Source organism: Lygodium microphyllum, chromosome 25 (assembly GCF_053477565.2).
Source record: "Lygodium microphyllum isolate KBCC chromosome 25, Lygodium_microphyllum_v1.1.10, whole genome shotgun sequence".
Classification (NCBI taxonomy): domain Eukaryota; kingdom Viridiplantae; phylum Streptophyta; class Polypodiopsida; order Schizaeales; family Lygodiaceae; genus Lygodium; species Lygodium microphyllum.
Window position 1 is genome coordinate 92,217,008 of NC_141159.1, and position 21,534 is coordinate 92,238,541.

The 21,534-nt window shown below is 42.3% G+C and overlaps 1 protein-coding gene across 3 annotated transcripts in view; it reads right to left on the bottom strand.

Moving 5' to 3' along the window:
• Positions 1-21,534, bottom strand: part of FUS5 (Proteasome component (PCI) domain protein) — a 133,169-nt gene that overhangs the window by 92,091 nt on the left and 19,544 nt on the right. For all 3 annotated transcript variants that reach the window (XM_087666402.1, XM_087666401.1, XM_087666403.1), the window contains exons 2-4: positions 4,202-4,277; positions 3,880-3,968; positions 3,710-3,799 (exon numbers count right to left, since the gene is read on the bottom strand). In XM_087666402.1, coding sequence (XP_087522528.1) covers positions 3,710-3,799; positions 3,880-3,968; positions 4,202-4,277 — 255 coding nt within the window. The remainder of the gene's footprint in view (positions 1-3,709; positions 3,800-3,879; positions 3,969-4,201; positions 4,278-21,534) is intronic.

Below are 21,534 nucleotides of genomic sequence, written 5' to 3' on the forward strand. Positions count from 1 at the left end.
GCACAACAGAAGAGAAACACGAACACACACACACACACACAGAGCAAAAGATAAAGAAATATTATTGCACATACTAAAGAAGAATGTTGATACAAAAGGGGATGGACTGATCAATCCCAGTACGCAAACCAAAGTGTTTATGAGGCACCAAATCAGACTAATGACGATTGTAGCACCAAGGACGGAGTGTCTGAGTGTCTGAGTGTACACTTGCATATGACAAAATGAAGACTAAAGAGAGTGTGTGTGTGCGCCAAGCGGGGGAGGCAAACTATGAATAGCCAACAAAGCCAAAAACTTGCCGACCTCCACTTGTAGGTGCAATAAATGCTGGCTGACCAGCATTTAATGCTTGTTGCATTGGAAAAAGACCAGAAAAATACCAAGAGGCCACAGGAAAATCTTGGATGGGAAGGACAATGTTCGGCAAATAGAGACAAATTGGAAAAAGTAGAAGCTAACCTAGGAATGCACACAAAAAGCCAACAGCTGAAGAAAATGCACCCAAAACTACTAGAGCTTCTCTGTCTCCATCAGACTCTAACACGAGCTCACAACTAAGAGATGGCATACTAACATGACTAACATAGGCAAGCTAACATTACCAAGCTCTCACAATATTGGTACCACTCCCACACTTCTCATAGAAGCAACCATAAAATTAGCCTTGGTGCCACTCACACACTTCTCATAGAAGTAACCATGAAATAAGGATCTTTTATGAAGTAAGACCACCAGCAGATAAACCTAGCCCAAAAAGAACTACCAAGAGCCATGAGGACCATCTTGCTCGTCCACAGGCTATGAAAAGAGAAGCTGATGATGAACAATAAGGAAAAGAAAGTCAAGAAGACCAAGAGACCAAAACTCAAGAATGAGCGGCATGATGAGGGAATGGGACATCTATCATTGCCACTGTATGACAAGGAGGAGAAGGAATAAAAGATTGCAGTATACTCATCAACATTATAGCTATCAAAAAGACAAGAAAAAGAGCTACGCATGACCATGGGAAAGAGATTTCATACTTGAAGAACACCACCAAGGGAGTAGTAGCTCACACCTAGCAACAACTATCCAAAAGAGCTTGTCACAAAGTCTAGTTAGGCAACCTCCAAAGGGAAGGCAATTGTGGAGAATACATCATCCCTTCCTCTATCAACATCTCCCATACATTTAAAAATTTAGTAAATCAAATTTTTCTTCAGGCCTTGAAGCAAGCTATTGTATTTGCCAAAACCAACGCTACTCTTTAATCACTCAAGAAATATTTGCTCTGAGACGAATCTATCTCCCCCCACAAAAGTCCACTAAGGACAAGAAAAAGAGTTCAACATGGCCATGAGAAGAATATTTCATACTTGGCCACCAAGGCATCTATAAAAGGATAACTGAAAAAGAGTTAAAGAGCAGTAACTCACACCTAGCCACAACCATCTAGAAGAGCTTGTCTTAGAGTCTAGTTAGGCAACCTCCATAGGGAAGGCAATTGTGGAGAAGAAATCATCCCTCCCTCTAGCAAAGCATACCTAACATTAAAAAATCTATTAAATCAATTTTTTCTTCAAGCCTTGTCATAGCTTAAACAAGCCCCACTATTTGTCAAAACCACCACTACTCTTCAATCGCTCAAAAATGTTTGCTTGAGGCCAACTTATATCCCCCCCAAAAAAAATCAAAGTCCACTAAGGTAGCAAAATCACAATAAGATCTTAATAGCTAGAGGAGGCCTTGGCAGAGAAGATATTAGGAAGCAGCAATTGCAGTTGTGGAAGGGTACATTAGATAGGTGAAAAGGTTAAAAAACGCCTTGCTTAAGAGGGGATGTAAGCTTTCATGTTTGTGTGAATAGCACCCTAAAGGTGCAAGGTGAGCACGTGCAAGTTACTGTTTAGAAGAGCATTGGCTCTGATACCATATGAGGATACACTAGGGTCTGTAGAGAAAACACAGAGTGCACAACACGACTAACACCATGAATGAACTCAGACAAGAAAGAAAATGAAGAAGAAGACGAACGAAGAAATGAATGTTGAATGAATAAACTTGATGAATAAACCAATGTTGGATGTGATACAACTAATGGACAAGGAGCGGAGGGCTGTCCAACAGCAACTCTCTCATGGAAACTGAGGGGGAGTGTCAAAGAGTGTTGTCCTCTATAATGGATCTGAAGTGCAGCAAGCCAAATGCTCAATGATGAAAACTGATGTAGACCACTCTTGCAGCAGTGAAGACGAAGAGGATCGCCCCACACCGCAGTTCCGAAGAGGATGAGGCATGAATGTGATGACAGACAGCTGGGTGACAGCAAGGCAGCAGGCTGTGATGCAAAACACAGCTATGATGAGGTCCGAAATCATCAAGACACAGCTTTAGACAGCCTACTGGCAGCTTCAGACAGCCCACTGACAACCTCTGCAGCTGGAAGAGAGAGAGAAAAAGTGCATATTCTGATGTAAAAAACACTGCTGGGAAAAAAAAGCAGAATTTACGGACACAAAAACCAGCTGCACAGCATAATGTGCAGCAGGCTAATAGTGTGGAACGATCAACAGAAGATGATGGCAATTATGTTGACAACAAAGAGGATAGGATCGTTAGCACTGAAGACTGACAATGAGGGATGAGAGATGAAAGTGGCAATGAAGAATGATTCCATTTGACTCAGTCGCAAATTTTAGGTGGCTTTACACTTGGATGCCAGCTACAAATTCTGAAACCAGACCAACTAATAGAAGCTAAAAGCAACTTGAGGCTTGTTCAACCAGTTGCGCCATGCTGGCACCTTCATTTAAATAGCAATAGCATTCAAATTTAACAAATCATGCTTGGCAGAAATGCTATACACCATCATCAACATTTAGCCATCCAGGCAAATAAATCAGCAGAAAACACAATGGTGAAAGATATGTCCTGTTGATGCAAATTGCACACACTAAAGCTTTAGCAATCTTATTAGCAAGGTGAGGCCAAGATATGAGCTGAAATTAAATGGTGGAAGATGCTAGAATATAATAAGCCCAAATTGCAACTTGTAATGCATATGGAGCTGTACCTACGTAGGCTCCTTATTATCTACAAGTATTGGTACCACGATGATAGGAGTGAATCAAGGAGACAACCAGGGACCAGCTACAGTACACAGTACACTTCAGCCAGCTGTATTTATTTGAGGCCACCCATGAGTAAGGAAAGGCCCATTATTGAGAACCAAACCACACCTAGTAGCAGATTAATAGGAAGCCAGGAGCATAATTTCATGCATTTTGTGCATAGAAACAGGCAACATTTGTACCCCAACTTGTGCTCCAGGGCACTGCTAGACTAGGAAATGGGCAGGGAAAGTTCGCAGCCATTCCCTGTCCCATTCCATCCATTACCTGTCATGTTCCCAGTTTGAGATGGCCATTCCTAGTTCTTAAGTAAAAAGTTGGGGGAAAAAGTTCTCAAATCTTTTTTTTGGTAAGGCTTTCTACCTTTAAATCATAACCTATCTACTATGTAGACACATGTGTAGGCACTTATATAATTCTTTTCATAATATGCACACTATATTCATATGTTATACATATGCTGTTCCCCAAGTTCCTGTTCCAACGATTCCAAGGGGTCTCACTTCTGTTTCCTGTCTCTGTTCCATCTTACTATGTTTTCCTGCTTATTTCTCTCGTTTCTTGTTTGGCACAGTATGGGTGGAGTCACTTACTGCATACATGCAATCATTGATCAACAAGTCTTCAAGTTCTCGAACATTAGACACATCCAATTGCTTCATCAGAAGGTCATATGGCAAAACCTACAAGGCGACACACACCTTTAGTCTTATGGCTCAGTAAAATCCAGCCATCCTCTTGTGAGAACAATTTTGTAGAGAACCTTAGTTGTTTCTGCAAGGGTTAGCACTGTCAACTGCTTCAGCTTTAGCTCTTGCTCACTTTGAAGCCGAGGAAGTTGTGAGGCATGATCTAGCATGGACATTAAAAACATGAAATTATTTAACTTTTCTTACAGGACAGTAACCAAAATACAAAAGAAGCCTTAACCAAAAGCATACCCAAGAAGCCGTTTAATGGATCTGACGATTTCCAAGAAAAAATGAATGCAGGTCCAAGCTGACTTCTTACTCTTACCATCATCCAGGTTAGATGATGCGTTATGCAAAGAAGAGTTTGACTCGACTCTAGTTTAGTTGACTTACTCTTGTAGTCAGTCCATGTTCCATGGGCAAAGAGGCGTAGAAGGTCCAAAAACTTGGAGTGTTCAGTTCCTTGTAACTGCAAATACACAACAATTTAAGTGAATAGACCGCTTCATAACCTAACCTCTGGAGAAGTAAAAACCATAAACGATACAATTTCTATCACCTCTCATGATACCTCAACTATTATGAGGTGATGTCTTGTCCACTTTTGACATATCTATTCAGCATGAATAAAATGTGGCTTAAATTAAGTTGTGCTGAGGTAAGTTGTCAGGATATAGTGTTTAGGCAAATATGACAGACTGCACATTTGGGCAGTAGCCCATCCAGTCAAATCACAGGCTAGGAAGCCCTTATCTTGATTGACAAGAAGAAAGATAATTCAAGCAAATGTAATTCATTACACCAAACTTATAAAATTGTCACTATCAAGCTCTCTAGTCAGTTCCCGATTCAAATGACTCTGATTCAGTTGGCAAAGCATATAGCATATAGTCATTATCCAATTCTCTTTTATTGGTTCCCCTTTTCATTACTTGCTTGTAATCAGTACAATCATTAAACTTTCCACCTGTGCACTTTTATCATTTTTCAGGGATAGTGACGAGTCAGCATGAATCTTCCCACCAATAGGGAAATTAGAAAAAGGAAGATTGCTGTTCGAATGTCAATAAATCACCCAAATGATCCAACTTGCTACCCTAAGGTGAATGCAAGCTGCTATGTTTCCTGGTGCGCCAATGTCCTGAACTGTGTTCAATGCTAGTAAAGCAGCTGCTCAGCAGTTGGACTTGCTGCTGTTAATAGAACTTCAGAGCTATGCAGGTAAATCTGGGCTTCTGTTTGGGACAGCATGAGGGTTCAAGGATGATACTCTTTGCCTTGTTATTTGCTGCTGTCCATCCCTAGACCCCTAACAGAGATGGAGCAGCCTGCTGGGATGTATTTGAACAGTACTAGTTTCTTTTCAGCTTTTACATGACACTCAAGACATGGATGTGGGATAATGCACTCACCGAGTTCACCCAAGACTTCCACCACAAAGTTTTAGGACTCCGAGAGAAGATTGAGGAACTCTAAGAACATCTCGTAAAGGCGAAAAGCAAAACCTTGAAGTATGAGGAGCACCTAACAATGAAGTACCACCATATTGCTACCCTTGAAGAGAGGGTAGCCCAACAAGAACAAGAGTTATCCAAGCTAAAAGCAGCCCATATCCTACCACCACAAATCACAACACCTAGAGAGAGAAAGAGAGAGTTGAGCTTCAAAACTTCAAAGATTCAACTTTCAAGAATCAAGTGATACAAAGGCTTGGGGGGAAAAGAGAATCGAGATAGATATTACACAGAATAAGGAGATAGATAATTATGAATAATGAAAGAAAGTGAAACACATTTAAAAGACGATCTATACTTTAATGATAGCTTGTCAAATGTGGCAATAGATGAATGCGCCTGTCATTTTCCTCCCCCTCTTGCCAGTGTCTACAGCCCACAAAAAGTAAGTGCCAAGTGGACATGAGACGAGTATGTTGATAATACCCAATTTCTTACAATCACTCCATCCGTCAATGAGAATGGAGCAACCATATTTTGTCCATGCAGCCCATATAGGATCAAGGGCTTTATCAATCTTCTTCTCTTCATCAATCTTTTTCATCCTCATGTCATTGTATGTGGCACCATTCTATCCTTCTCATGGACCCACACTAGCAATGGCTTTTACCATGTTCTTCCATTGCTCTTGCTTTACGACATTAAATGCAAGATTGCACTCAATCACCGTGCATGTAATTTCAATGTCCACAAGTCATTGCCTTATCTAAGAAAAGCAACCGATCCATATACGACTCCCAGGAGCTTGAGAGAGAGAGGATTGCCTCTCCGGTGCCACATGAGCCTCTACTCTATCTTTTGTTGGAACCGGATGCAAATGTGGAGCCCCCACCACCAATGGTGGAGGTCTCGCTCGCATCAATCGAAGATATGCCCACATTCGATGCTTCCCCATTAGTAGGCATAAGTGTTGGTGTTGATACAACACTTCCTCCTCCTCTAGTGAATCCCCCTCTCATCTTGGCAAGAATCTCCTCCGCAATGTTTTGAGGGATTTCCTTGCACAGAGCAACTTGCCCCCCCATCTTGGAAAGATGATGTAAAAGTCAGGTCACACCACTTGTGTAGCACTTCCTACAATACTTGCACATCCAATGGTAGAAGTTGGACTTCTTTGTGTTCCTCTCCACATGGATAGCATGCAAATTAAAGGCCTCGTGCTTCTCACGAGTCATGATGCCAACGGACAAGAAGTGTCACGAGTGAGAAAGAGGCTCAAGGGATAGTAAAAGGCTTGAGCCTTGAGCCGTGAGAAGAAGAAGAGAGAGTAAGAGGCCTGAAAGTTAGAGAGAAAGGGGGTGGGATAGATAGCTTGGTTAAAGAGAGAGAGGCTTGAGCAATGAGAATGCTTGTTGATTTGGTGCAAAAGGATGGAGCGGAGAATCATCTTTTATAGGCTAGAGAAAAGAGTATACCAAAAATGACCTGTTTTTTCCTACGAATCTGTATGGATTCATATCGTACAGTTCATACAATACAAACCCTGCCATACGGCATATGGAGACAACTATGGGGAACCCTTCACAATGTAAGGGGAACGGAGCATGTATAGCCCCCTCTCCTACCAACCTATTACAAGAATGGCTCTTGAAGAAGAATCCTCAACAACAATAGCCTATTCGATGAACGCAACTCTAGTCCCGAGTCTAGCAAGGTCATAAATGGAGAGAAGATGGAAGCCCAAGTTCAAAACATGAAGGGCCTCCAAAGGGAGCTCGACAAATAGTCAACTAATAGAGGCAAGATACCTACACCATTAATAGGCACCGAAGAAATATCACCAATAGTGGCTATACCCTATGATGGATGGAGATCCCACAGCAAGTCTCCTCGAAGAGTCATATGACTCGATAAATCACAGTTGATGAACCAAGGCTACTTAGAAGACAAGATAGCCAAAGAAGGCTCCTCCACCTCATGAATATGAAGAAACACTGACTCAGCGCTAATAAATGATATGAAAGTAGAGGTAGACTAAGGCTCCAATATAGATCTACCCTTCGCTCCCAAACAAAGATGAGGGTATTGTCAGAAGTGGTGCAACAATGGAAGCATAAACAACATGCTGAAATAAACTGCTGAAACACAAGACAAAAATGAATGAATGAATGAACACAAATACAGATGAGAACTCAAATGTATACTCGGGAAACGGAATGAAGGAATCGATTAGGCACGGAGATCGAGGCAGGTAGTCATTACGCGCAATGAGAGAGACAGGGAGAGGGCGAGAGAGCAGAGTATAGAGTGAACACATTTTTCGGTACAATGACGAAATTACCACTTTAGGTTTTAGATAGATATATGTATGAAAGTACAATGTGCTAAGAGTATGTTCACACACGTACACATATAAAAGGCACGATGGCCCTTTATTCCCAACAATCTCCCACCTAAGGGCAATGTACCTTAAGAGGAGAAAAGAATCAGCTAAGTCTAAGTATGTACAAAGCTGAAATAAATATATCTATCCAACTCCCATCATCTATCGGCAATGAGCAAACCATTCTGCTGGAAGACCCTTCGTGAGAAGGTCTACAGGATTATCATCTGTATGCACTTTGATAAGCTCAATGCTCTTGCTATCAAGTACATCTCTGATCAAGTGATACTTCGCTTGTATGTGCTTTGTCTTTGCATGAAAGACAAGATTCCGTGCTTGAATGATAGCACTCTGACTATCACAATGGAGAACAGGTAACTCTGTGATGCCAAGCTCTCCCACCAGACGTGAAAGCCATAAAGCCTCCCTGCATGCCTCAGTGGCAGCCACATACTCTGTCTCTGTAGTAGACAATGCAACACACTTTTGTAGCCTGGAGATCCAAGAGACGTTCCTCCTGTGAAAGTAAACACATACCCAGAAATGGACTTCCTACAGTCCGCATGACCAACATAGTCTGCATCCGTAAAGCCAACAACAGATGCTTTCTGCTTTCCAAAGCAGATGCACAACTCCTTTGTGCCTTTGAGGTATCTTATAATACCTTTCACTGCATCCCAATGCTTCTTGCCAAAGGTTGCCATGTATTTGCTAACCACTCCCACTGCAAAAGCAATGTCACGACGTGTAGCAACCATAGCATACATCAAACTGCCAACAACTGAAGCATATGGTATCTTGGCCATTTCAACCTTCTAATCATCAGATGTAAGGCTGTCCTCTGCACTGAGTTTCACATATGGAAGCAATGGAACCCCAATTGTTTCCCCCCTTCCATATTGAAGCGTTGCAAAACTTTGGAGATATACTCCTGCTGAGATAGATAGAATAAACCTTTAGATCTATCTCTGAGTATTCGCATGCCAAGAATGTGATTTACATCACCTAGATCCTTCATGTCACAACTACCATGAAGACTTTGCTTCAATGAATCCAAGGCATGAGTATCCCTGCCAGCAATCAGCATGTCATCAACATACAAAACCAAGATAATCAGGCTGCCATCTGCTACCTTCTTAGTGTACAAGCAATGATCCACTTGACTTCTATGAAAGCCGTGGGACTGCATAAATGTATCAAACTTATGATACCATTCTCTTGGTGCTCGTTTCAGCCCATATAGACTTCTTTTCACTTTACATTCCATTTGTTCTTTCCCTTGTTCAACAAACCCTTTAGGCTGCTGCATATATATGTCTTCATGCAGATCACCATGTAAAAACGCAGTCTTTATATACATCTGTACCCCTTTATATAAATATATCTATCCAACTCCCATCATCTATCCAACTCCCATCATCTATCGGCAATGAGCAAACCATGCTCCTGCTTGTACCCCTTTGCAACCAATCTTGCTTTGTACTTTGGTGAGGAACCAGAAGTGACCTTCATTTTGTAAACCCATTTACATGGAAGGGCTTTTTGCCCTTTAGGTAACTGCACCAAGTTCCAAGTGCCATTTTTTTCAAGAGATTCCATCTCTGACAGCATGGTTTATACCATTTCTTGCTGTCCTGTCTATCCATTGCTTCCTTGAAGCAAGACGGTTCACCACAGTCTGTCAACATGACATACTCAGTCACATTAATTGCACCAGGAACAAATCTGTCAGTTTGTCTAGTAGCCCTAGACGATCTCCTAACCCAATGGTCATTGTTTGCTGGCTGTTGCTCCAAATTTCCATTTTCAGCATGCTGTCCTGGCATTTCAGCCCGGCAAATCAGCATTAACAGCTTGTTGTCCTAGCTGTTCCTACACATGTAATGGCTCATTTTCATGGGTAATAGCTGCCTGATCATTTCCAGCATCATTTCTTGCATTTACAGGTTCATTTACAACAGGTATTTGCTGCTATAGAGTGGGCACATTTTGCTATCCAAAAGGTATTTCTTCCCGGAATACAACCCTACGGACCTCCTCAATCTTTTTGGGTTGTTTGTGCATGCGATCTTCCCGGAAGATAACGTCATTGCTGCATACTATTTTCCTTTTCTCGGGATCGCACAATTTATACCCCATTTCACCCTCATCACCATATCCTAGGAAAATGCATTTACAAGACTTTGGCTCAAGTTTGTTGTGTTTTTCTTTACAAATGTGCACAAGAGCCTCGCAACCAAACACTTTCAAATGAGCATATGAAGGTGGCTTGCCCGACTAGGCTTCTTGGGGAACTCCCCCCCTTAAAGACTAGTTTGGTGACCGATTAATCAAGTGAACGGCTATCATAACAGCCGCTACCCAAAAACCATGGGGTAATGCAGTATGAGACAGCATCGTACGGACCTTATCCTATATGGTCCGATTCATACGCTCTGCAACTCCATTTTGGGATGGATTATGAGGGGCAATGAGCTCCCTCTTTATCCCTTTGCTGTCACAAAATGCCTGAAAGACTTTGCACACATATTCCCCACCATTGTCAAAGCAAAAACACTTAAGTGTCTTATCTGTCTGATTTTCAGCCAATGCCAAGAATTTTTTAAACTTGTCAAGCACTTCATCCTTACTACGAATAGGGTAAACCCATACTTTCTGTGTAGCATCATCAACAAAGGTGACAAAATATTTATTTCCCCCTAAAGATAATCCTGGCATTTGACATACATCTGAATGTACTAACTCTAGAGGAAAAGATTTCAAAGAAATAGACTTTTTGTAACAAGTCTGTGCATGTTTGCCATAAATACAATGATCACAGTGCTCAAAATGAGCATAATGAAAACAAGGCAAGTAACCCAAATGAGAAAGCTTTCATTCATGTTTGACTCATGTGTCGCAACCGGCCATGACACAAAGAAACACTTGGCTGCTCGGTCACGGCAACAACATGGTCATGCACACTAGATACATGAAGTGGATACAACATATCACTCTTGCAACCTCTGGCAACAACCCTACATCCCTTACAGATCTTCCATTTTCCATCACCGAAGGTGGTATGAAAACCATCATCATCTAGCTGCCCTGTGCTGATCAAGCCCTTCTTGAGCTGAGGTACATGTCGTATATGCTGAAGTGTAAAGACAGAGCCATGCTGAAACTGCAACTGTACACTGTCAATACCTGCAATCTCACAAGCATAGTTATCCCCAAGATGGACAAAACCATGTCGACCCCCTATATATACGGAAAACCACTTACGATGAGGGGTGACATGAAAAAAAACACTTGAATCAAGAATCCAAGTATGCATGCCATCGTCTGTATCTGCAAGTAGAGCATGTGCACCAAAATGTAAAGAGACAAAGAGTACATCACTCCCACTGTCACTGTCATGAGTGACTACATTCACCTCTTCAATTTTTACACTGCTTTTCTTAGCCTAAATGTCCTTCTTCTCTTCCTTGCAATCATCTGTCTTCTTGCCTTTTCCTTTCTCTTTCTTCCATTTGTAGCAGTCACGTTTAAACTGACCCTTCTTGCCACAATGATGGCATTCAACATCTTTGCCACGTGATTTACTACATCCCTTGCCATCATATTTGCCCTTTTGCTGTGATCTGCCCCTAGTATGCAAAGCACTAGAAGACTTGCTGGATGCATTGTTCTGTCGATTCATCTCTTCCATAAGTAGAGCACTCTCTACATTAGCATACAAAAGGATCACATTAGAATTGCTCATGGCAGTCCTGAATGTATCCCAACTCTGTGGTAGAGTGCAAAGCAAGAAAGTAGCCTTAAATTCCTCATCAATCATAAACTTCAAGGCAACCAGCTGGTTGAAAATAGAGTTAAACTCACTCAAGTGAGTAGACATTGTTGTACCTTCTTTCATACGCAAATCCATAAGCTTTTTCAGCTAATACACTTTACTTGCACCGCTCTTCTGTGCATACAGTTCTTCCAGTCTAGTCCATATAGCATATGCAGAATCCAAACCTTCAATGTTGAAGAGCAAGACATCAAAAATCGATAGCTCTATAGTTGAGCGTGCAAGCTCATTCAACTCATCCCAATCGTCCTGATCCATGTCCACAGGCTTTGCCCCTTTAGTTTTTATCGGCTTTGCCTGCTTCTTTTGTAACGGATATTGTAGCACTGTTTTTGCCACATTACAAAATTATGTGCGCCTTCAAGCTTCTTTATATGCATCAAATTACTGCTGTCATTGCTGCCAGCCATGGTTTTCAGCTCAAAAGTGACCAAAAAATCAGTAAATGCATGCCTAAATTTTCACCCAAGTGACCAAGGTACAAACAAGTACCAATCAGCAATAAATGACCATGCAGAAGTACAGATTTCAGATCTATAATTCAGTTTTCAGAAGCACCAAACCAAGTGCTACAGCATTATCCAACTAATTACAACTATTCCAAAAGGCATGTGCATAACTTTACATGAGAAATCCAAAATTTCAGCTGCAATTTCTGTTGTACGTGTACCCACGGGCATAAAATTTGACACGAACGGTGAGAAGCCCCAAAATTTTGTGCTCAAAATCATCAAACACACATCTGCATTTCCTCTGTCATGCATAGGACTATCCAATTTTGCCAAAGTAAAGCAATTTCAGTAAAACCCCCAAATTTTACCAAGTGTTGATGTCCAAATTGCACGGAATTCAACCTGCATGTACATAAAATGACCAAATGCTGCACAAATTTTGCCCAAATCGCAAAAGCCCCAAATTGCACAGGTCCAATTTGCCTCAATGTCGAGAAATTGGGTCAATTTCAGCCCAATTTGTGCATGTACATGAAAAGCCCTAAATGTCGAGGACGAAATGTCACAAATTCCTGCAATTTCTGAGACAAATATCACCGTTGCATCTTGCGCGCATAAAATCTCGACAAATCCCCAAATTTTCCAAGTCCTGCATGCACTAATTTCAGTGAAATTGAAAGAATTTCACTAAAAAAATGTGAAAAGCCCCAAAATTCTGGGCCTAAATCTGCCCAAAATCTTGACAATGCTTACACGCACAAACGCCCGTCAGTGAGCAAAGGGCTTGTTTGCAAGGAACCTTTGAAAAAAAAAATTAAAAGAAAATTTGCAAAGGAAAATGATGAATGTGCTCCCGTTGACCAGCCGCCTGCTGACGTGACCTGTCGCCTTGCAGAAACTGCCGCCTGATGCCACGGGAGCTGTCGCCTGCACGTCGGAAGCTATCGCCAGTCTGTCGCTGACCTATCGCATTCCTGAAGACTATCGCCTGCAGCCCGTTTCATCAGGCCTGGTCTGGTCATTGTCACCAGGCTGTAGCGCTGGACACGAAGTCCAGTTGTCTGCAACTGCTGCCCGTCACACGTGCTGCTGCCCACTGCTGCCCCTGGTCCACACTGGACTAGCTGTCACTAGCTGGACCTGCCGCCTACTGGCCAGTTTGAAGTGACTATTTCCACTCTCCTGTCTGCCGACAAACAAACACCCACCTGCTGTACGTGAGCTGCCTCTGATCTCGGGGAGCGTGCACTATGCACTCTAATACCACTTTGAAGGAATCGATAAGGCACGGAGATCGATGCAGACAGTCATTACGCACAGTGAGAGAGACAGGGGGAGGGCGAGAGAGCAGAGTATAGAGTGAACACGTTTTTCAGTACAATGACGAGTGTACCACTTCAGGTTTTAGATAGATATATGTATGAAAGTACAACGTGCTAAGGGTGTGTTCACACCCGTGCACATATAAAAGGCACGATGGCCCTTTATTCCCAACACAGAATCCATATCGAACACAAGAAAGTGACATACAACAGTGAATCACTGGCTATGTGGGCACCCTAGCACCGGCTCCTCTCTCCCCTGAAGAATCCACAAGTGATGGCTAAAGTACACAAAGAGGAGGAGGAGCCCAGCAATATATAGGCATAAAATGGGGGGAGCAATAAATGCAGTCGGCCAGCATTTAATGTTGGTCGACGAGCATTAAATGCTCCCCAACCCTAAAAAGGGCAAAGACTCACACCTGAGCTGACTAATCTGCTAACACCCTCTCTCAGATCAGGGGTAATCTAATACAATACAATAGTACAATGATTGGGAATCATAAACTTTACAACATAGAACCACCAGAAGAACCATGGATATCCAAGCAATGAGTGGCCAATCCACCACCAAGATGCCTCGAAGAGTATCTGACGTCAATGTCAATCATAACAGCACCACCTAAAAATAGAGAAGAATCATAGCAACTCTCTGTGTTATGTCACCTATGTCACTCACGACATACAAGACCAATGTGCCAAACATGTCTCTGAACATGTGACAATGGAATCCCCGCCTTCGGCCAAAACTGCCAAAGTGCCCCCTCACGTGAGCTCCAGAGGAAAGCCTCCTCCTCTCTGTCAAGTAACTAGCCCATCATGAACCTGGATGTCAATCCCAACTCCAAGATTTGTCCCTGCCAGACTTCGGTTGATGTATCAGAAATGTCCCTCTCTGGATCCTGTGCATCTGTATAGACATATAGATGAGGCATGGCTGCCCCATCTCACCACCCTCTCACTCTCCCTCTCTAGCACCGGAGAGTCGTGAGGGATGTCCTCATCACCACCACTAGAAAGCAACCGAGCAAGGAACCACCAAGCCCTTTCCACGATCTGAAGAAGAGGAACCCTTCCGTGCCTTGGACTTCGCCTTGGCTGGAGGATCGGAATTGAAATCCGAGGCAGAGGATGAGTCATCAGAGGAGTCCACATTCCGCTTCGCCTTCTGCTCCTATTTCTTCCTAGAAACCGCTAACTCTTTGTAGTCCTTCCTTAAATGATCCTTCTTGCCACAGTGGTAACACTGGGCCTTCGACTTCTTCATCTTCGAACCCTTCTTTGAAGCTACAAGAGCCTCACCTGAACCTCCATAATGTGACAAAAGCCTCCCCTCTAGTCACAAAGTAGCCTCATGCTCAAGTAGCATGGAGGACATATGAAGAAAACTTACAGGAGTCGTAGATGTCTGCGCTCGTAAAGCATTCGCCACTCCATCAAACTCCCGAGGAAGCTTGTAGAGTACCGTACCAACAAGATGTGCCTCTGATAGGGCAAACTGCATAGTACGAAGATGGTCCTAGAGTTGGGTAATACGAAGTAGGAAGGATTGAATCGTATCTTTGGATTCAAACTTCAGTTACTGGAGCTGGCCATAGAGAGTAATGGCCCTCATGGTGGAAGGAACCTCATACATCAACTGTAACTTCGACCATACGACTGAAGCTGTCGTACAGGAGGTGACCACCGGTAAGACTTCTTTCGAAATACACCGAAGCAAGGCCGAATAAGCACGGGCATCATCTGAATCCCATGTGAGCACTGCCTCCTCATGGTTGTCTTCATCAAAATCAGATGGAACAAGAGAAGGTTGTCAAGGACGTGTCATAGCTCTGCCAACCATGTACCATAACCGCTTCTGAAAAAACCGAGCCTTCATCACTGCACTCCACGTGTAATAATCCGGTCGATGGAGCTTGTCATTAGTAGATGTGCATGGAGGAGCCAGTTGGAGAGGATTTAGAAAAGAAGTAGAGAAAATAAGGGATTGGGAGAGGGAACACAGCCAAACCACGAGCACAAACTACAAAAAGCAAGAGTTCACATGCAATATAACCCAAAATCTGATCAAAATAAGACAAAAGCTGCTGTAAAAAGTCAAGAAATCGGTCAAAAACAATCAAAAATAGCAAAAACGGCCTGATGATGTAAGTGCCCAGCCAGGAGGAGATGTAGAAACACCAAAACGTAGGCTGAAATGGATGTGCAGGCTGTACGGATACTGACATTATCAAAAAATGCAGGCAAAACTAGTCGCATGATTGGAGCAGCAGCTGCCTGATTAGCAAGAGGGAAAACATTCCTAAAATCAGCAAGAAAACACAGCAGAAACACGAAGCCTGAAATCTGATACCATGTCAGAAGTGGTGCAGCAATGAAAGCATAAACAACATGCTGAAATAAACTGCTGAAACACAAGACGAGAATGAATGAATGAATGAACACAAATACAAATGAAAACTCAAATGTATGCTCGGGAAACGGAATCCATATCGAACACGAGGCAGCAGCATACAACAATGAATCACTGGCTGTGTGGGCACCCTGGCACCAGCTCCTCTCTCCCCTGAAGAATTCACAAGTGATGGCTGAAGTACACAAAGAGGAGAAGGAGCCCAACAATATACAGGCATAAAATGGGGGGAGCAATAAATGCAATCGACCAACAGCATTAAATGCTCTCCAACCCTAAAAAGGGCAACAAAAAATGCCAGAAAAATACTACATGAAATGTCACAGCCTTTGCAGCACAGACACCTGAGCTGACTAATCTGCTAACAGGTATTTCCTCCAACAATTCTCCCCAAATTGCAAGGTCTTCCTAGAATGAGGATACTTGGGATATCTTCTGTATTGCTACTTAAAAGTTATGCCAGAGTCTACAGATGACTCCAACTTCTTCTTCTTCTTCCCTTCCTTTTGCTTGTTTGTCATGTCCTTGTAGATGATGCCGCAAAAGCACAACTACATGCATTGGTACTACCAAAATCCAATGGGACTAGCTTCTTCCAAGTGATAGTTTCCCATCTATGAGAGGTGAGAAGACTAATGTAGAATAGATCCTATGTTGACAACGGAACATACGAGAGAAGTAACATAGCTAGGACCTCTAAAGGAATATCCTTACCAAGGAATATAAGTTCATCTCAAATCTCTTCCATCTTGTAGATGTGATCCCTCATTCATGGGGTTATCTGTGAGATAGAGATGCCATAGCTTTAACTCGACAGATAGGCAATGCCCAAATGTATGGATGTAGTAGAGAGTCGTCAATCTCTTCCAAACCTCTCCAACATTATGGATATATGTTGGAGTATTTATGGGTACTAGTGTCAAAATGGATCTAGGCCATTAATTGGGGGATTTAAATGTCCAACGGGGACATTATGGGACTAGGCATTAATTAATTAAATTAATGCTAGTCCAAGGACAATTAATGTCAGGACCATTAAATGTCCCAAGGGGTTTAACACATATATTGTGAATGGGCACTAGCCAATTCTTGGCCAAGGACAAATTGATCATTATTTAATTTTCAGAAATTAAATTCTGAAATTTTATTAATCAAAGCTGAAAGTTACAAGTAGAAGCCTGTCAAGTGGCAAAACCAGTTGCCACTTGGTGTCAAAATTACCCGTGCAAATTGGGAAAGGACAGTTTGGGGGCAAAATGAGGGTGATTCCAGCCATTCAACGCATTTTGGATTGAGGAGAGAGAGGAGAGAGTGCTGTTACAGCGGGCACCAATAGTCTATGTGCAATTCCAACCAGCCAACAAAGCCTCTACAACAGGCAACTGTTTCCCAAGAGGCCATCAGCATCAGACGACTTCAGTTTGGGGCAGGCAACAGCGTCTAGGCTCCACAAATCAGAGTGACAGCATTTTTGCTGTCCCGAATCAGGGCAGCAGCTAATACAAGCACTTTTCAGAGGTAGAATTGTGAAATTTCTATGTGTACAACTTTCTTTCTCATTCTCAATGGATCCCTCAGCAGCTCTCAGCCATTTCTAGCTTGGGGTGAAGGGCAATGGAAGAAACTGCTGCTGAAACTCTAATTTATGACAAAAAATAGGGTTTCCACAGCCACCTCAAGATCCATTGCTCGGAGTAGTAACTGAAGGCGTTAATTTGCAAAAATCGATCCAAGGGGTAGCCCATCTCAAACTATTGTGGCCCACATGCAAGAGACTGAAGATCCAAACTGAGCTCCGTTTGTTATACAATCAAGGGACAAATCGTGCTCAAGAAGTGCTGGTCATTTATGACAGCCATTGTATGAAAGATTGAAGGAGATTAGCCCATATCTGAGTGTACTTCAACCTTATAGCAATACAAGATTTAAAAAACACTGCAATGGACACCAATTGTTGGGGCCAATTGGGTATCAACTATCCAAGATTAAGTGGTGAAGCGTGTGTTTCCAGATTTGTGCATTTAATGCTTGTTACATTTGAGTTAAATCAGGTTATCACAACCCTTACCAAGAATGAGCACTGGTTGCAGATGTCCTTCAAGAAAAACTACAAGGAAACAAAAGAAACCTTTGCAACTGGGATGAAGACAACTGGAAATTGGTCTGCTGTACAGCAGAAAGAATGATGTCAGTAGGGTAGACAGAATATACAATGTCGGGAAGGCAGGCGGGACCGCAAACACATGTTCCTCCTGGGTGTAGACTGAAAACACAACTTGAAACAGGCTGAAAACTGCCACAAGTGCCCAGAACACAGTAAGATCTGCAGGAAATGCAAACTTCAGGGGCTGTTTGATGCTGTCGACACAGGCAAACTGTCACTCAGCTGGTGAAGAATGCCGCCTGGCTGATGCAGCAGCTGTCTCAGGTGAACACACAGCAAATGAAGGAAAGGACTGCATAAAATGCAGCCTGAAATGGGTCTGTCCCTACTAAGCACAGCCTAATATGGGCTGACACAGGCTGTCCTGGTCAAAATGCAACATGCTGGTCTGAATGTATGCCTGTGAACTTGTTATGGAGGTACCCAGCTGGTTGGAAAATCTTCTGATTGGTCTCAAAGATCCTCTGCCAATTCAACAAAACGATTTGCTGTTGTATGTATCTGATCCTTGAAGCTATCATCGAATTCTTCAACCCCTTACTGGTCATCGACCTCTTTATGCATTGAAGTGTCAGCATTTGGGTCATTTCCCACATTTTCAGTTTGATGTTCATGCACAGAACCGTGCCCAACATCGGTCGTTGCATTTCCCCCTTCACCACATGACTAACCAAGGAGTGATGCATCCTCTCCACTTGATCGCATATCACCATGTGAAGACATGCTTGCTGTAATTCACAGCTAAAAGCAATTTCAACACTAATGCAATAGTCCCAAGCTGCAATCAAGTGCCAGGGACCTACCAATTCAAAGGATTTGATGGTATCCCGACAATGAAACCATGAAACTAGCCTTCCTTCCGTCAATGGGTAGTAATTGACTAATTACAACTTAGTTACGACAACAACATTTATTACAAAACTGAGAAATGCAAATTAACTCACAATCTTGGACAATGGACACCAGGTTGGTCTCAAAACCAGCACCCCTTTTGGTATTTTTTTAACTTAATTGAAGAAGAAGTTGATGTACAATGGGATTTTCCCAATCCCTTTCGGTATTCCAACTCCCCTTGTTGTCCAAAATAACCAACGAGTCTTCAATCTTATTTGCCCCTTGATTTGGGCAATCAATTGGCCTTCACTCACTTTGATGGAGATGGAAAATGCTCCAATTTCATTGATTTGCTGGTCCCTCCACTTGAATTTGATTGAAAACAGCTTCATCCCTAGTGAATCCAAGTCTTGGAGCTTCCAATTTTTGGCACGCTTCTCAAGGCTGCTGCGAAACCCTAATTTTTGCTGCAAATTAGGGTTTACAGCAAAGAAATCTGAAATTTCTCAACCTCTAATGATCATAATGTTGTAATCTCCAGAGCAAGGTAGTAGAAAGGCTCGAAGATGAGAGAGAATGCTGTAGAGAGAGAAATTTCAGAATCTCATCGCCAGAAACACTGAAAAACTGCTACTGCCAATGGAAGCTATCACCTATAGCTGAAGACCACCAGAAAGATTGTTGCCCCCTCTTGTATGCTGCCATCTGCAACAAAAGGATCTTAGCCTACTATCACCTGCTCCTGGAGGGCTCCAAATTGTTGTCACATGCTGTCGGATTGATCCATAGTGGGTGCAAATCACATCATCACGCTCTCCTTTAGCAACTTTTTCCTTTGAAATCTCGTGATTTCCTCGGGTTCCGAGCTCGTAGATTTACTCTAACCCCAATTACAACTCACATATGCAACATCTACTTAACCATGTGATTAAAAATTAATCCGCACGTTAAGTGAGGTTTCAAAAATACATGCCCTCATGACAGCCCTCCCCCTTAAAATCCTTGCAATCATCCTAGATTGCACTGCCAAATGCATCAAAAGCAAAATAGTGGACTAGAATTTTCACAAGGCATCATAGTTAACATAACATTGCGCACTGCTACTCAACCATTTCATATGCCTAACACATGCTAAAAATTACCAGTCAACGTAATATAACATAATACTCACAAAGAATCTCAAAAACATTGCTAGATTATCATGTGGCATGTCTCTTTCTCATAAGCTCAACTCATTTGGCAAAACCAAACCATAGCATAGCATAAACCATGGCTAAAACATCAATGGCATCATAACATATGCTGTTGTCTACAGAACCAGTTGAATACCACTAAATATTAATAATCATATACTAAAAACCAGCATTCGTTATCAATCTCCGATGATCATTAATCAATGCAAATGTGCAATTTCGTTATCAATCTCCGATGATCATTAATCAATGCAAATGTGCAATTTCAAAGCTACAGTGAAAGCCATACCCATCTACATACCAAACATAGTGACTAGTACACTAAATAATGATCTCCTGGCAAACATACTATCAACTATAGGTCCCTGAACGTATGTTGAATACATCCGAGATCCACTACATCTAGAGTTGTCCATCATTGAGGAGCAAAGGTGCTAGCTCCCTCATGAGCATCAAGTAATACTCTGAAACCTTGCTCTATTGAACCTGATTGAGCCTGAACTAATGTCGATTCTAACTAGAAAGCATCAAGGTAAAGCTGCAACAACTAAAGATGGTCTGTTAAGTCATCTTCCCCCATCCATATAACATCCATTGTTAAATAATTGTGTAACTTCACTAAGTACCTTCTAGAAACCTTACCCCTAATCTTTCGCTCTTTGTGTGGCAAAATCTACTCTGATTTTCAGCTTTGTTTCCAAATTTACCCTTTTTCTCAGCCTTGGCCTCAGTGGCACGTGGCTTGGTAGACATCTTGGAAACAATGAACTTAATGCAAAAATCCCAAATACCCTTTGGCAAACCACAAATATACTTCTCCACCTGCTCATGGAGGGTACTGTGCAATAAGAAATAACTCGCAGCAATGCATCCCAAAACTTCTTATTATACTGATCCAAGCTCTTGCAATCTTTGGAGTTCAAATGATTCCAAGTTGTCATAATGCCTACTTCAAAGGTACTTGTCAACCAATTTGAAGCAAATATTTGCTTAAACTAGACTCAATTGGTAGGTGACTTCCCTTGAATAAGAAGTGTGGACCACCACTGCAATGCATTTCCCTTCAAAAATGTGGTTGCCTTTCGTATTTTCAAGAGAATTTCAATGATCCCCCAAAACCCAGCTTTTTGGGGCACCCTTTAACATTTATAAATGGACAGGCTGCCCACCATTCAGATTCATCCCTTTTATCCAAGTTTTCACTTCTCTTTTGCAAATTTCGACCAACAGCCTTCATCCAAGTCGTGGTTCTCCATTTGCGATGGCTGCCACACCTTTCACAACTCCTCCGATGCCTATCGCCTTCTTCCACAACTATTGCCCACTATTTGGTGTCCTCCCTCCTACTATGTTTGGTCTTATCAACAATCACCAACCATCAAACTGTCTCCTACTACTTGCGTTTGATCCTGATCAACTAGACAACCATTGGCAGCATCCTTTCTTTGCATGAAGCGACCTTCTACAGCCTGCATTTGGCCCTTCTCTCCCATAGGCGAGAGCTGGTGTTCATCCTTCTCCTCCAAGAGGGCTCTTTTCTACTGTGTTTGCAACTCTTTGGCATTGCTAACCTCATCAATCACCTCCTACTGCAATCTCCTCAATCTCTCCTAACTCTAGTGATCAGCATTTGGTGTTTCTTCACCTTTCGTCACTCCAACTAGTGGTCACAGCAC